Here is a 15685-nt window from a genome sequence, read left to right as displayed (position 1 = left end):
ACACACCAGGAAGGGAAAAAAGAGACAGTAGGAGAAAGAGAGAGACTCCGGGGTGTGTGAGCTTTGTAAACACGATAGAAAAAGGTTAGTGTGGAAATGAATTATGTGTCATAGTTGGTAAGTTCTTTTATCACAAAAGGTATCCTTTGCTGCGATCATATATATATATATATATATATATATCCAGAGGTGGGTAGTAACGAGTTACATTTACTTGAATATGTTTTTGAAAACATTATACTTCTAGGAGTAGTTTTAAATCTCTATACTTTTTACTTTTCCTTGAGTAGATGTGTGCAGCAGAAACTGTCCTCTTACTCCGCTACATTAGGCTACAATGAGCTGGTTACTTTTCTTCTTACCTCTTTGGTATTCTACGCCTCATTATTTTTATCCCCCCGCGTACGCCTCATTTTAATGTTTTATTCTGACAGAGAGAGAGACTTCCGCCAAAGGCTCTACCACCTGACTGTGTTCCACCAATCAGACGCAGCCGTGCAGTCTGGTCACGTGACCGTACTCGATCTCAGCGGCGGGACGGGTTAGCTTTAGCATTAGCAGTCGTAGCAAACAAACAAAGAAACAGATGAAAAATGTCAGAACCAACGGTGGGAAATGAAGACGCAGACGAGGCCTCATACTGAAAGCATGTTTACCTTACAAAGAGTGAGAAACAGCAGCTACATTATGTGTCTTCTGTGTCAACCAAAACAAACGCACATTTCAGCAGAAACTCAACATCTAACTTGAGGAAACATGTAGCGCTAAGTTTCCTAAACTCGTTTTTCCCCCATGGATAGGTGAATGTTTGTTTTTTAGGTTACATATGGGTTACATATGTTTTAAACATTTCCTAAGTCACTTTTATTTTTTATTGAAGTTCTTGAATTTACCTGGATTATTTTAATTTAAGCTATTTTGTAATCAATTAATTCATTTTAATTTATTTGATCAACTGGATGAACTCTAATTTGCCTAAAGATGATTATTTAGTATTTTTGTCTGTCTGATTGAATGCTTGTGTTAACAAATAAATCAGACGTTACTCAACAGTTACTCAGTACTTGAGTAGTTTTTTCACCGAGCACTTTTTTACTCTTACTCAAGTAATTATTTAGATGACTACTTTTTACTTTTACTTGAGTCACATTATTCTGAAGTAACAGTATTTTTACTTGAGTACAATTTTTGGCTGCTCCACCCACCTCTGTATATATATAATCCAATATGGGCATTAGGCTCTGATACTGATGTTTGATGACGGATCCTAGTTTGATCTGCATAAGGACCGGGACTCTATAGTACGATGTTGTTAATGATAATAAGAGTTTAGATGCCGGTTACAGAGCGAGCAGGCAACAAGCTCAGCGTGTCCTTCGTCTGGGGATATTTTGGTGTAGAAACGAGAGAACACGTCGTACATAAGGCGCACATTCTAAGGGCTGGAAGTGGTCATTTTTAACAAACTCTTTAACAAAGCTCTTCACAGCAGACATTCGCTGAACTTTAGCTGACTAAACGGAGGCTGAATGGATGACAGAAATGTTTTCAGTATTCTGACCGAGCAACCACTAACTCTGAACCAAAACGCCGGATTTCGCAGCCTGTTGGAAAACACCGAACAAAGGTAGGCTTTATTTACCATCCCAGAAAAATAGACTAAAAAAAAGTAGCTAAACTGGCTACACAAGTGAAATTCCATTAAAACATGGTTTAAAAGATTGTTTTTAATTCCATATTTAATCTAGCCTGGCTGACGCGTCCATGGTGGTCTGGGAACTAGGTGTGCATTTTCTCGTATTTGAGGCGTGGTTTACGAATGCCTAGAGCCGTTTATTGGGCGCTACGAATGTCTATCAAATGGCGTCTGGTTCTTCCCATGCTGCTTTGCGGGCGATTCATAGCCAATTGTATCACCAGTATTATACCAGATGACGTATGTAGAGCGACAGAAATTCGATGAGGAAGAAGGCAATGAAATCTTTCAACGCCAAACGTTGCTCTTTTTTAAAAGTAAACTTGCGCTCTAAGCTACTTAAAACACTTTCTAAGGCTGCATCGAACGGTAACGTTGTGTCCGCTGCCATGTTGGATTAACACTCTACAAGCTTCAGTGTCGCGCATAGACGTCGTCATCGTCTTGCTGCCCCCCGCCCCCCGTTCTGTGATTGGTTCCCTAACTCAGGCAAAAATAAGGGCGGTGGTTTCCAGGCTGCCTTTGCAGTGTGAATGAAATCGCGCGCAAAGCAGCATGGGAATTCCCAGGCTACATTTAATATGTCATTTTCTAACACTGAAAAAATGTGAAATCTTATTGTATTGCAGAGCTGCATTGCAGCACACTGGCTGTCCTTGGTGGTTGAATATTACTATGAGCAACTGTATGCTACAGCATCTGATAGATTTTCAATCTGTGAAACGCTAAGACGTTTAAAAAACAACTTTTTCTTTCTGTAGCAGTCTGTAGCTCGGCCCCTGCGGCCTCACAGCAGGCACAGAGGGGAAATAAACTCCCCTGCAGTTTGTATCACAGCACAAATAATGATCAGAGCATCATGAAGGTTAAGGAGCATCTGATTAATGTGGCAGCCAATAAGATCTCAGTGTGTTCAGAGGACAAAGATGTTCTGCATCTTACGAGGACATGAGAGAAGAGAAGTGATCAGCTGACGTAAATATAAATACAGGGGAAATCTGCAGTGGTATTAGGCTGATTTACTGAAGCCTCATGTAACCGTACAGAATATCCCCACCATCACCCACAATGCAATGCATTTAATATTCATTTTGCTATTGATTAGTTGTTTTCTGTGATGTTTATGAGCTCTGGTATCAGAATGTTTTGGTATCTGCAAGATAGCAAGATTCAAGTGTCAAAATGGGATCGGAGCCAAAAAGAAAGAGAATTGATGCGTCTCTAAATACAAACAGAAAAAAGCAAAGAATGCTTTTACAGAATAAGGCTGATCGTAGCCTAGAATTCATTTCATAGTATTACAAATGAATATCAATTAAAAGCTGCTGGTCTAAACTGGGACCTTTGCAACCTTCCACTAACATTAACATTTGGCCAGAATTAAAACTACAGTACCATGTTTTTTTTTTCTTTTAATTATTTAATTAGTCATTTATTATTATTATTATTTGTTAGTACTAGTATTTTTATTAGATTTAGTATTATTATTGTTGTTGTTAACATAAAATCATTGTAAATATTAATATTTTTTTTGAGCTACTTGACTAATTTGAATTTCCCCCATTGGGGGATGAATAAAGTATTTTTCTATTTTCTATTCTATGTTTCTGGACAGGTTCGGACAAACATCTTTCATTTTACTCAAACTTTTTTAATGAACATCACAGCACAGAATGCCCTGTGCAGCATCCCATAATACATGTGTATGAATGAAACACTTCTAAGAAGCTTTTTTCCACCACTCTAAATAACATTGACAAAATATTTGACTCGTGAACCTGGTGATTGGGATTACAGAAAGCAGGTTATGAATGCTATTTAAATCTCCATCAAAATGTCAGTGATTAGCTTCATTTGAATACTTCTCACTTGTAGAATAAACCTGTAAATGTTCCTCCAAGGCTTTCCTCGCCAAAAGGGGCGTTTTACCATGTGTTTTTCAATTGATACAAACATTTGATGTGGTTTTACATTCTATAAATGGGAGATAAATGCTAAATACCATGTCTATGGTTTGTCAAAATTTTGTCTCTTCTTATTTAGAAGTTTCTGACCAAGCTGAGCTTGTGCTTTATATGAAAAAAAAGACACAAAGTTCACTGCAAACACATGTTTCTGAGCTTGTATTCCATTTGGCTCTCCCCCTCTTTCCTTTTGAAAAAACATTAAAAAAAGAGACTACTTTCTGAATCTGTTGCAGTCAGCTGCACATCAACTCTTTACCACGTTTTTTATGTTTAGTCATTTTGTCCCTCAGTGGCTAAAAGTAGGCGTAACCCAAAGAACCTTTCATATGCCAACTTTTCTGGACAAATGTGGGCACCCAATGGCATAAAGCATCAACTTTATCAACTTTATGACAGATACGGGACAAACTGTGTGAAGACTTTGGGATAAAATGAGGTTACAGTCTCATCTACATCACAAACACCATCTGCTAACAGTTGCGTCATGTCGTCAATCGACACATTGAGTAATGGTTCACACTGCAGAGAGATAAAAATAGCTGAACCTCTGCGTTCACAGCGCAGGTATCATAATTAAGGAGTTGATATTGGAAATGTAGGTTTGCAGAGGGAGCCGTGAATATAAATAGAGTCCGGTTACTGACACAGTTTTAAGAGTGGTCGATGCGAACCATCGCTTGATAACTTTAACAGGAAATATACTGAAAATTCTGAGGAATGACCTGAAGAGGGCCATTAAAGACCTCCCAGCTGGAGGTTAAAGGACCTTCTGATGGATTTTAGGTTACTAAATTCAAAATTTCACTTACTTCTTCAGCCTGCACTGAGGGATTAATCACTGTGGTGTCTGTGTCTTTCTGATTATGACTTGGATGAGGATAGAAATTCAATTATTTGAATAATCAATCATTTAATATCCTGGTTAACTTTATTTTCCTTATAGACAACAGTTAAATCAATGGAAAGGCATCATTTTAAAAGCTGCAGAAGAGGTTAATCACAGACATTTTGAGGAGTTTGGTTGTCAGTGGCTGTAATTCAGTGGAAGTGGATATCCAAACCATAAACAAACCTTAAGGAGGAAGACAACAACAACTGCAGTGGACATCCAAAAAAGGGAAATGGAGAAACCTTTTGTTCAGGAATTATCTGGGATATTAAATCACATCTGGGACATTAAATCACATCTGGAAAGACACTGGTCAGTCGTTTGATGCCTTTCTTTTCCCCTCTAAGGCCAGAAAATCAGCAGGAAAGTCGCGTCGTTCTAATCTTTTCCAGGCGAGACCTGATGGATTAAAGTATTTCCATTCCCCTGAGTGTTTATCAAGTACCAAACCCTACTCAATCGATATATCAATACTGCATACATATCTTTGCAAAATGGTGATTTAAAAAAATATACATATTTTATTGGAAATCTGCCTTAATTTGGCAAGTCAGATAGAATAAGTTTCCAGGAAACTGGTAAACTTTATGATGGGGATACTTCAGTTACAGCCCCGTGACCAAATAAAACACCCAAACCTTTTCATAGAATTTGGGATTTCTACAGGCTGTCTATCTGAACCAGACAACAAAAACTAAAGAGATCGAGCAGCACAAGTGTGAGCTCGGCGGACTCTCTGACCAGCAAAGAAGTTGACATGGCAACCAAAGCACCCCGACATGCTTCATGAGAAATGTTGGCGTCTCTGGAACATTCAGTGTGGCTGTGTGACTGAAAGCATTTAGTCCACTGCTTTGAAAACCTCAAAGCGTTTTTAAATTTCCTCAATAGGATTCAAACGAGTGTGAAAAGCAGTAACTTTTCTCGATTCAGGAAAAGAGTTACATACAAAGGTCAGGTTATGGTTCCTGAACAGAGACACACAGGCTGTGTTCAAAACCACATACTGCATACTGCATACTACATACTGCATACTACATACTACATACTACATACTGCACACTACATACTGCATACTACATACTGCACACTACATACTGCACACTACATACTGCACACTACATACTACATACTGCATACTACATACTGCACACTACATACTGCATACTGCATACTACATACTGCATACTACATACTGCACACTACATACTACATACTGCACACTACATACTGCATACTGCATACTACATACTGCACACTACATACTGCATACTGCATACTGCATACTACATACTGCACACTGCATACTGCATACTACATACTGCATACTACATACTGCATACTGCATACTGCATACTCATCGATCAGACAGTATGCAGAGCGTTTACCCACAATGCATTTCGCTCCTGCCCGAGCCGAAATCAGCCGGCCTGAAGCTGATTTCCCTTAAGCTCTAAACTCTGTAAACTTTAGCAACATTTGAAACATTTTCAGGTGAGAAAGTAGTCGTTTAGATCCCCAACGTGTTGAAAACCTGACAAAATACCGGCTGTTTACAACTTTGTTCCCACGAATTCGGCGCTACTAAAGCAAGCCGCAGTGAGAAACGCACTTCCGGTTATTTTCACAAAATAAAATACCCGTTGCCTTTTATCATAGGGAAAGCCATTACCATACAATTGGTGCTTTTGTTCTGAAAACAGGAAGTGAACCTACCCTCGTTGTAGCTAGCTTGAAACTGCCGTTTTGACAGGAAATGACGATCGGCGACGTCACGTTACGTTGCATCTTGGGTAGTTTGAGTATGAGTAGTAACCTCATGATGCATACCCAACATTTCAGAGAATCTAGTATGCATCCGGGAACTTCTCGCTTACTCAAACTCGAATACTAACTCAAAAAGTTAGCAGGAGTAGTAGGAGAAGTAGGCGGTTTCGAACACAGCCACAGAGTGCATCAGAGCTGATGTTGCTGCATTGCAGATCTGAACTCACAAGTTGTGTCTGAGTAAGAAAAGAGTGAATCTTCCTCTCGCTTTGTGCAGGAAACGGGTTCGTGTTGCTGTAGTAGAGATGTGTCATTCATAAAAAACCAAAGAGTGCCCGACACCGATCCACACTCAGCTGTCAGAGTGCTTCCACAGCACCGCCGGGACGTGTGAATGTGTGCTGAAACGCAGCTTCTTCACAGTGCAACACCTCCACATTAACAGAAAACTCTAACCACACAGGAACACTCTCCTCTCTACAGGATAATGTGACAGAAGCTCTCGTTCTGCATCTCCACACTTTCTCACTGCAGAGGAGCTAATGAGCTGTGTTTTTCTGCTGAGTTTGACGAGTTAGGAAAGGAGGCGAGCTGGACCAGCTGTTGTGTGTCGGTGCATGTGTGTTAGGGGTGTGCAAAATAATCGTCATGACGATGCATCGCGATTCTAATTTTCGAGATCTACTGCATCGATTCTTGACGCCAAGTATCGATTTATTTATTTCTTATTTTAACTTATTCATTTGTTTTTTTTTGGCTTTTTATGCCTTTAATGATAGGACACATGCAATTGATGCATTTCGCTGCAAGGGATGTTTGCAATATTTATTTAATTTTGTTATAGTTTTATAAACCCTATGCACTTTTTTTTGTCTGTACTGACCATCCCTGTTTTGTTATTTTAAGTTTTATAAATCCTATGCACTTTTTGTGATGAGTGTGTCCAGTAATAGTAATATTTGTTTTAATGGCAATACCTCCAAAAGTTGTTTCAATAAATACAGTTATGAATTGATTTGCTTTGAGTTATGTATCAATTGAAGACACTATCCAGATCATACACAGCCAGTCAGCCACTGGTAATGGCTGTATTTTTTTTTAAAGTATGTTCAGTGAAAATATCGCAATGCATCGCAATAATTTAAGTATCGTGATAGTATCGCATCGTGGCGTGTGAATCGTGATTCGAATCGAATCGTGACTTCTTTGCCAATACCCTCCCCTAATGTGTGTGCATGTGTGTACCTTTCTATCTCAGAGTGTTTGATAAGTTGTGTTTCCCCTCACCGGCAGTGATGGTGTCCTTCTCCTTGGCGTTGAGCTCCTCCACCTCTGCTCTCCGGCGCAGCTCGAACCTGCGAGCGTGTCCCTCTCGCGGTTTCCACAGCTCCTGGAGCAACAGCGGCTTCTCGTTGTCCCCCAGCGCTCGCAGGCACTCGGTCCTCCACCCGACCCCCCCAATGCCCCCTCCCCCCTCCAGGCGTCCGATCACGTCGCACAGGACGTAAGAGCGGGCCGCCTCCTTGTTCAGCGAGTAGCGATCCAGCGCCTCCTTCACCAGCTCCTGAGCGCTGGAGCGCGGCGTGGCCAGGACGCTCTTGTAGTTGGCACCGGCGCAGATTTCGTCCCCGAAGATCTTCAGCACCCCGGGGGCCGAGCTCTGCGTGGAGAGCTCGGCCGGGTCGTCCGCCGGCCGCTCGGGGGGCTCGGTCGTGGAGCGCCGGCCCCCGTGGGTGTTTGTTCCAGTTTCTGCCGGGACGCGGTCTCTGTAGCTCAGAGTACGGTACAAAACCTGGTGGACACAAGCAGCGGTGAATGCACTGCAGAGGCACTGCGTTAAAGGGACAGTTCGCCTCTTTTGACATGAAGCTTTATAACATCCCATATCAGCAACATCATTTATGAACATCTTCTTACCCCCTGCTGCGTCCTGTGAGCAGAGTTCCAGCCTCGTTTTGGTGTTGATGAAGGTAGTCCGGCTAGTTGGCTGGGGTTTATAAAATAAAGCGTTTTGCTTCTCAAAACAATATGCGTTCAACAGAGTAATACATTTGCATCACAAAATGGTTCTCCAGGAAAAAGTCAGACCTCACAATCTCTTGGCCCTATTTTCTCTCCCTTCGTATCACTGCCTGCTGTGCAGACTTTTCCTTTCCTTTCCTTTCCTTTCCTTTCCTTTCCTTTCCTTTCCTTTCCTTTCCTTTCCTTTCCTTTCGTTTCTTTTCCTTTCCTTTTCTTTTGTTTACCTGCTGTGCAGACCGAAGTGCAGAGCGAGCAGTCCCCTGCTTCCGAGCAGCAAACAGCGTAACAGGCGCGGCTGTCGGCAGGCGGCAGCAGGCAGTGATACGAAGGGAGAGAAAATAGGGCCAAGCGATTGTGAGGTCTGACTTTTTCCTGGAGAACCATTTTGTGATGCAAATGTATTACTCTGTTGAATGCATATTGTTCTGAGAAGCAAAACGCTTTATTTTTTAAACCCCAGCCAACTAGCCGGACTACCTTCATCAACACCAAAACGAGGCTGGAACTCTGCTCACAGGACGCAGCAGGGGGTAAGAAGATGTTCAGAAATGATGTTGCTGATATGGGATGTCATACAACTTCATGTCAGAAGAGGCGAACTGTCCCTTTAAGCACGGTGTGGAGGACAGAACCTTTTGGCTTTGAACATGCAGTATGTCTGACTCGGCTCATTGTTTGGCTCTATTAGCCTAGATTTAGAGACCACCACATATCCTTTTATTTTGTCACAGCAGGAGGGGTGTAGCTGATGGTTCAGTTGCATTAATTTGTCCCAGCGATGGAACTCGCCTTAAAAAAGGCTAAGGGTGATGTTATCACCACATTTTTACTTCGATAAGAAATCTAAATCCTGTTAAGAAGGCATTTCGTCTGCGTTGCTACTAAAAATGCGAGCATGAAGCAGGTGTAATTACCGTTTAGTGCATTAAAACAAAGGCTCCTGGGAATGTTATTAGTCCTGCAGGTATTTGTCATAAAATACAGCATAACAGGACAAATAAATATCTACAATTTATCTTCAGAGCCATGAGGATTCATCTTCTGGTCACCAGGAATAGCATAAATTCGTTTTGAAATGTTTCAGTCAGGATCAAACCAGACAGTTCAGTGTGACAACAAGAATGAATGTTTAACCGGGTGTTTGTGATTTGCTGAACAAGCATCGAGGCTGTAATATGTATTTGCTGCATTATTTCTCTGTTGGAGTCGAGGTACGACAGCAATTCATTTGGCTTGTCTGTCTGTGGGCAGGATGTGGGGAGGTGAATCATGGAAAAAGAAAGAAACTGTTCAATTTAGGTCAAGATCGGCGTCACTTTCTCTAAAAACTGTGGAAAAAATGCACAGGCTGTGATGGAAGATGCACTTGATTGACTTGTATCTGATCAACGAGATCTTTTTAAAGCAAAATCCTAATGTTCTGCAGTACCTGCGTGAAGGTCCTGCTCTGGCGTTTCAGGCGGCTCTTGGACGGTAGGGACATACTGGCCCCAGAGGAGGAACCGTAGAACATGATGCTGCGCGTTGGCTTTACGAACTCCACAACTGGCAAGCAAAGATCTGGAAGTTTAAATGCTTCGATTGAATCCACAGTACACACGCTGCACAAGTATTTCATGAAAAAAAACCCGGCAATGCAGGCAAACATTCATCAGTTATTTTGAAATGAAGGAAATCTACTATTTAGCTAAATGTATCCACCATGAAAACACCAGTAAAACCCATTTATGTGGCGAGTGCAGTACCTTGATGCTTTTCTCTGCGATCACTTCTTTGTGCGGCTGCACCAGGAACAGATTTGCGGTTAAGGGTCAGATGCTTTGCATTTCATCTCACTGTCACCTTTCACACTGTGGAAATAAAACGGAGGACATTAAAATCAAGTTTAAACAAATGAACCCCAGTCCAGTTTCAGAATACTTCTTCAGCTCTCCTGCAGGTCACGCAGGAGGAGGGACTTCTTTTATTCGCATCTTTTAAACATGCTGAGCCATTTCCGTGCTTCCCTCCAATGTGTTTAACTTTTTTAAATGATAGAAAACACAGAAAATCAGAAGTTCGTCACATCTGAAAAGCTGAGACCTCAGAATTTTTGGCATCTTTTTGAGAAAGAAATTATTATCACCATGTTATCCAAAATTAAATGTCATGTTTGCCCAGGCCCCCTGGGCTCCCCAAACAGCCGGCCAGGAGGTCGGCGAAAATTTGTGATGCTATTTTACATAAAACTATGCATTTTAATGGTATTTCTGACTATCGTTCCCATATTTGTGAAAAAAGAAAAACATGACAGTTGAGGTAGGTAAACACTGAGCACGAAGAATCCAATGGAATTAATTTATTTGCTGCAACACTGATACTCTGATTCTAAACTCTAAATTAGGCTAAATGAAAAATACAAAACATAAACGCAATGTTTCCAAAACAAATAAAGTTATTGTTACCAGTAAATTGTAAATAAAATATATTTGTGATTATAAGTTAGTTAATAACTTAGTGTCATATTATTTTTTGTCAGTATTATAATTTTATTAGGGCCTCTCTGGGCCCCTCTTAAAGGGATAATCCGGAGTAAAATGCACTTTAGATCAATTTACGGGATGTTGGGAGTACATACATTGAGTTGACATCAAAATCATGTCATTCGGATGTGTTTTGAGAATTTCGATTTGACCGTTTTTTGCCAAAAGTTGTTAGCCTGGAAGTGAGAGGGGCATATCGTTTCGCCGCTACAAAACGCTATTTTTATACCTCTTCTACAGCTCCAAACAACATAACACTTACGTGGTAGTGAGTAGAGGGTCCCTAAAGCCAAACCGAAGTGTCCCGAGGTCTTCATGTGGTCGGATAGAGAGTCCAGAATGAATTTAATCAAGCCAGTACCTGCTCTCAATCAGAGCCTCTTCCGTCAACAGGAGGCTATCTCACGCGAGACATCACGTCACGTGACATTTCAAAATTCCAACCTGTTAGTAAGCTCTGATTGAGAGCAGGTACTGGCTTGATTAAATTCATTCTGGACTCTCTATCCGACCACATGAAGACCTCGGGACACTTCGGTTTGGCTTTAGGGACCCTCTACTCACTACCACGTAAGTGTTATGTTGTTTGGAGCTGTAGAAGAGGTATAAAAATAGCGTTTTGTAGCGGCGAAACGATATGCCCCTCTCACTTCCAGGCTAACGACTTTTGGCTAAAAACGGTCATATCGAAATTCTCAAAACACATCCGAATGACATGATTTTGATGTCAACTCAACGTATGTACTCCCAACATCCCGTAAATTGATCTAAAGTGCATTTTACTCCGGATTATCCCTTTAATCATGGGCCCCTAGAATCCTTCTCCTTTTACCCCCCTTTTCGGCACCCCTGTGTTTGCCCAATGTCTGGCCAAAGTAATGCCGTTTTAAATGAAACATATTAAAATATATCATTGTGGGGTCTCAGCCCCTACAGGAAATGAATCATGCTTGGTTTTTCTGGCTTTGCGTGAACCATTTGACCTTTCATTTAGGCTGCAGAAAGAAGCCCCTGAACATTTCCCCCAGCGTGCAGCAGCGATGGAAACCTGCACCAGTCCAGATGAAGCATTTCTGTCCTGCAGATACTCTGGAGTTTGGCCTAAAAGGTGTTGTTGTAGCTGACTCTGCAAAGCAAGGCTGGTGGGATAACGTGACTATTTTAAATGCCTGCTAATCCACAGTAATCTGGCTCCTTGGCTGTAGTTAACTCAATCCTAGGAAACCCCTCTTGCGTCTACACACACCGAAAAGAAAAAGAAAACACCGTGGGAGGCCTACATTTTGCCTTGTTGGGCTGTGTTCGGTGACCCGGGAGGTCGCGTTACATTTGGTAACCATGTCACACACTGTCCGTCTGTCCTTGTGTTCACTACGGGAAGGTCACACTTTAACTCTGCCTGGGGGGGGGGCAGCAGACACCCATCACCCGGTATCCTAATCTATATCCTCCAGAACTTGTAAGTATCGAGGCTCTTGGCCGTTATTCGGAGTCAGTCCGTCTGTTTACGGCTTCGGACTCGCTGGTCGTCCGTAGCAACCGCCGTAGCAACAAACGGCAAAAAGAAAATCCTCGAGCCGCCAGGCGCGGCACGTGCACGCAGCCTCCAACGGTCAGCAGGTGTGTCTGGTTATTGTGCTCGAGCTCAAAATTAACTAATTAGTCTGAATACCGTTTGAACACCAGAGCGAAACAAACAAACAAACAAACAAAAACACCCTCTCTTATCCCTGCCTTGGTGCGGAGAGCTTTGGCGGCACAGCCGGTTAATAAAAGAGGTCGTTGGAAAAGTTGATGAGGGATTTCAGCGGGGACGAGCCCGCTCCCCTGGGAACTCTCCCGGTGTCTGTTTGCGTTTGTACTCACGCCGTCTGCAGTGCGTGGCTCCATAAGCGCTGCTGGGGAATCCTTGGCTTCTCTCTCATTCCGTACACCCCGACAAAAAGGTAGAAAATCCCCGGCAAAAAATGGGGGGGGGGGGAATAAACACCCTACGGCCCAGCTCCTGCCGACTCCTTGCCGTCTGGGGCTCCCACCCACATCCCCCTAAGACAGCTCGCTAACTTGGACAACAGCCAGCTGTTGTGAGCACCCGCTCCCGTGCGTACATCTCCGCCGAGTGTCCAGCAATGCTCGCAGCCTCCGGCAACCGCATTCCCACATCCACAACGGATAACCACCGAGTCGCGACGGAAACACCCGAGCTCTCCGCGCTGCTTCAACTCGGGTACACCTGTTTTGGCTCAGAAATACGCGGAAACAGCTTCCCCTGGCGGACACCGGCGGTAGAGGCTCAACCGCAACTCAAATACCTCGTGCATTATACTGAATTATTTTGTACTATTCTACTTCTACTAGTTTTATGGATTCTATTATTATTATTATTGTTACTATTTGTATATTGCATTTGTTGTTTCTCTATTTTATTGGTAAATTTATTTTTCTATTTTTAGTGCTTTGTCTTTGGTTTGTAACATGCTCTATTTTGTTGTTCTTGTGGTTGTTTTACTTTATTTACTTTGTATATTGATCTTATTTGTAAAGCACTTTGAGCTACATTTTATGTATGAAAGGTGCTATATAAATAAATTTATTATTATTATTATTATTATAATACAGTCACTGTATACTGAATAAGTGAAAGGGGAAAAAAGACAACTAAGATGTTTGAAAACATATATATATATATATATATATATATATATATATATATATATATATATATATATATATATATATATATATATATATATATATATATATATATATATGAATGAGACAAGGCACTTACGTAAGCTTTTTTTAACACTTGACTGCTTAATCCGGTTGTTGTGAGAGTGTGTTGGAGGTGGAGGAACATGCAGTGTTTGTGTCCTTGGGTTTGGTTTAGTCTGGTTTACTCGTGCTTTTAAAGACGAGGTGAAATAACAGGGGATGACTGGCGTATCTATGACATTTTCCACTTGTAAGTTTTCACTCTGGAACAGAATTAAGTCAAGAGATGGTCCTCAAAAACGCTACAGTGACTGACTGTATGGTACAAAATAATGGAAGAATAAACACTCGTGTTTGTTAAACTGATATTAACGTTGCTCTGAATAGGATGTAATAGTAAAACCTCACTAAACATCTTTCCTATTTCCCTGAGCGAGACAGGAATAGAATTTGTTTGTTGTTTTTGCTCTCTAATATCTAATCTTTCCTACCAGAGAAAATATACCAAAATACATGTATAGGTTGCATAAGTTTCACACTGATATCTGCTAATAATTATATCTTACTCAACTGCAGTTGGGTAGACCTATCATTCATGATTAGGGCCTGCTTTTAATGTTTTTTAGTTCATCAATTATATCCTTTTGACCACTGATAAAAATCCAAGTGTTAAATGTCAGTTTCAGCTATTAAATAGAAAATGGATCATTTTTGTCACCATCTTTTCTGGTGTCCTCCCAAAATATGGCATCCAAATCGAACCTTGTGTTTGCGAGGAAGGGTTAGTTATGGTAATAATAATAATAATAATATATAATAATACAATTATATAATACAATATAATAATAATGATTAAAAATAGTAATAATTATGATAATAATACAATAATATAATATAATTATTATTATTATTATGATTAAAAATAGTAATAATTATTATAACAATAAAAAATAATCAATAATATATATTACAATTTAATAATAACTATTATTAAAAATAATAATAATTATGATAATAATAAAAATAATAATGATAATAATGGTCATGAAAATTGCAAGAAGTTCCCCTTCATTTCTTTCAAAAGCCTTTTGAGGGGGAAAAAATTTCCATTCCATGAGAAAATACCGATAGCCATTATGAAGTTTAAACACAGCTTTAGGTATTTTCCCAACAGTACATTGAAGAACGTGCATCCAAAGCAGCTGAAGCACAGCATCACGCTGCAGTGAAACTGGACTGGTTAAAAATGAATTAAAAACAATGATTGGAGACAGAAAAAAGTGAAACTTTCTAAAAATGATTACTTCAGGAATGCATTGCACGAAAAGGCATTTTTATTACAATAGAAATAGAAAAGATAAAAGCATTGTTGGCATCATATTGGCTTTATCACAGCACAAAAAGCACCACGGACACAATAACCAACGTAGAAAAACTATAGAGATAATAATGAACGTGGGTTTGTTGGAGCAGAGAGAAAACAGGACTGAAAATAGTCGGCAGCTCCACAGTCACAGAGCGTCTATAAATAAAGTCAGGAAAGTTCACAAAGGCTTCGTGTGGAGTTTATAAAACTACAGAAATTCATAGAAAGTGAGGTGCGTCTCCGAATGAGACGAATACTGTAACTAAGACAAAGACAGACGCATGTCGAGTCCTCGGCTTCCCCTCCGCACGTGGACCTGATCTAAACACTGACGAAGATGCAACACCGGCTCTCAGCTGCATCCCAGGTGATCAAATAATAATAATAATAATAATACTGATCTCCCTTTGAATGCTCTATCCTGTATTTATTTCGTTTTAGCATTTAAAGGACTCCCTGCTTTTATTTGTGTATTTTATTTGCATTTTACCGTCCCTGCTTTTGAACCTAATATTTGTCTTTTGTCCCACTGTAGCACTTTGAGATTTTATTGTAAATGTAAAGTGCGTTATAAATAAAATGTATTATTATTATTAAATAAAGACAATATTTATCAGGATTTGGAGGAGATCCATTTCAAACAGACATAAATTCATCTCTTATGTAATCCCCACTCAGCTCTGACTATGAATTTATATCAATTATAAAATTTGTGTTCATTTCAGGTCATTTTGTCACATC

At 40.5% G+C, this 15685-nt stretch overlaps 1 protein-coding gene across 3 annotated transcripts in view; it reads right to left on the bottom strand.

The window, feature by feature from the left end:
- Positions 1-13053, bottom strand: part of radil (Ras association and DIL domains) — a 42960-nt gene extending 29907 nt beyond the window's left edge. For all 3 annotated transcript variants that reach the window (XM_075462479.1, XM_075462480.1, XM_075462481.1), the window contains exons 1-4: positions 12730-13053; positions 10087-10191; positions 9771-9901; positions 7607-8111 (exon numbers count right to left, since the gene is read on the bottom strand). In XM_075462479.1, the coding sequence (XP_075318594.1) occupies positions 7607-8111; positions 9771-9854 (589 nt within the window). In that variant the 5' untranslated portion in view covers positions 9855-9901; positions 10087-10191; positions 12730-13053. The remainder of the gene's footprint in view (positions 1-7606; positions 8112-9770; positions 9902-10086; positions 10192-12729) is intronic.
- Positions 13054-15685: the final 2632 nt, after the last annotated feature.

Source organism: Odontesthes bonariensis, chromosome 4 (assembly GCF_027942865.1).
Source record: "Odontesthes bonariensis isolate fOdoBon6 chromosome 4, fOdoBon6.hap1, whole genome shotgun sequence".
In the NCBI taxonomy this organism is placed as follows: Eukaryota; Metazoa; Chordata; class Actinopteri; order Atheriniformes; family Atherinopsidae; genus Odontesthes; species Odontesthes bonariensis.
This window is presented reverse-complemented; position numbering and strand designations above follow the sequence as displayed.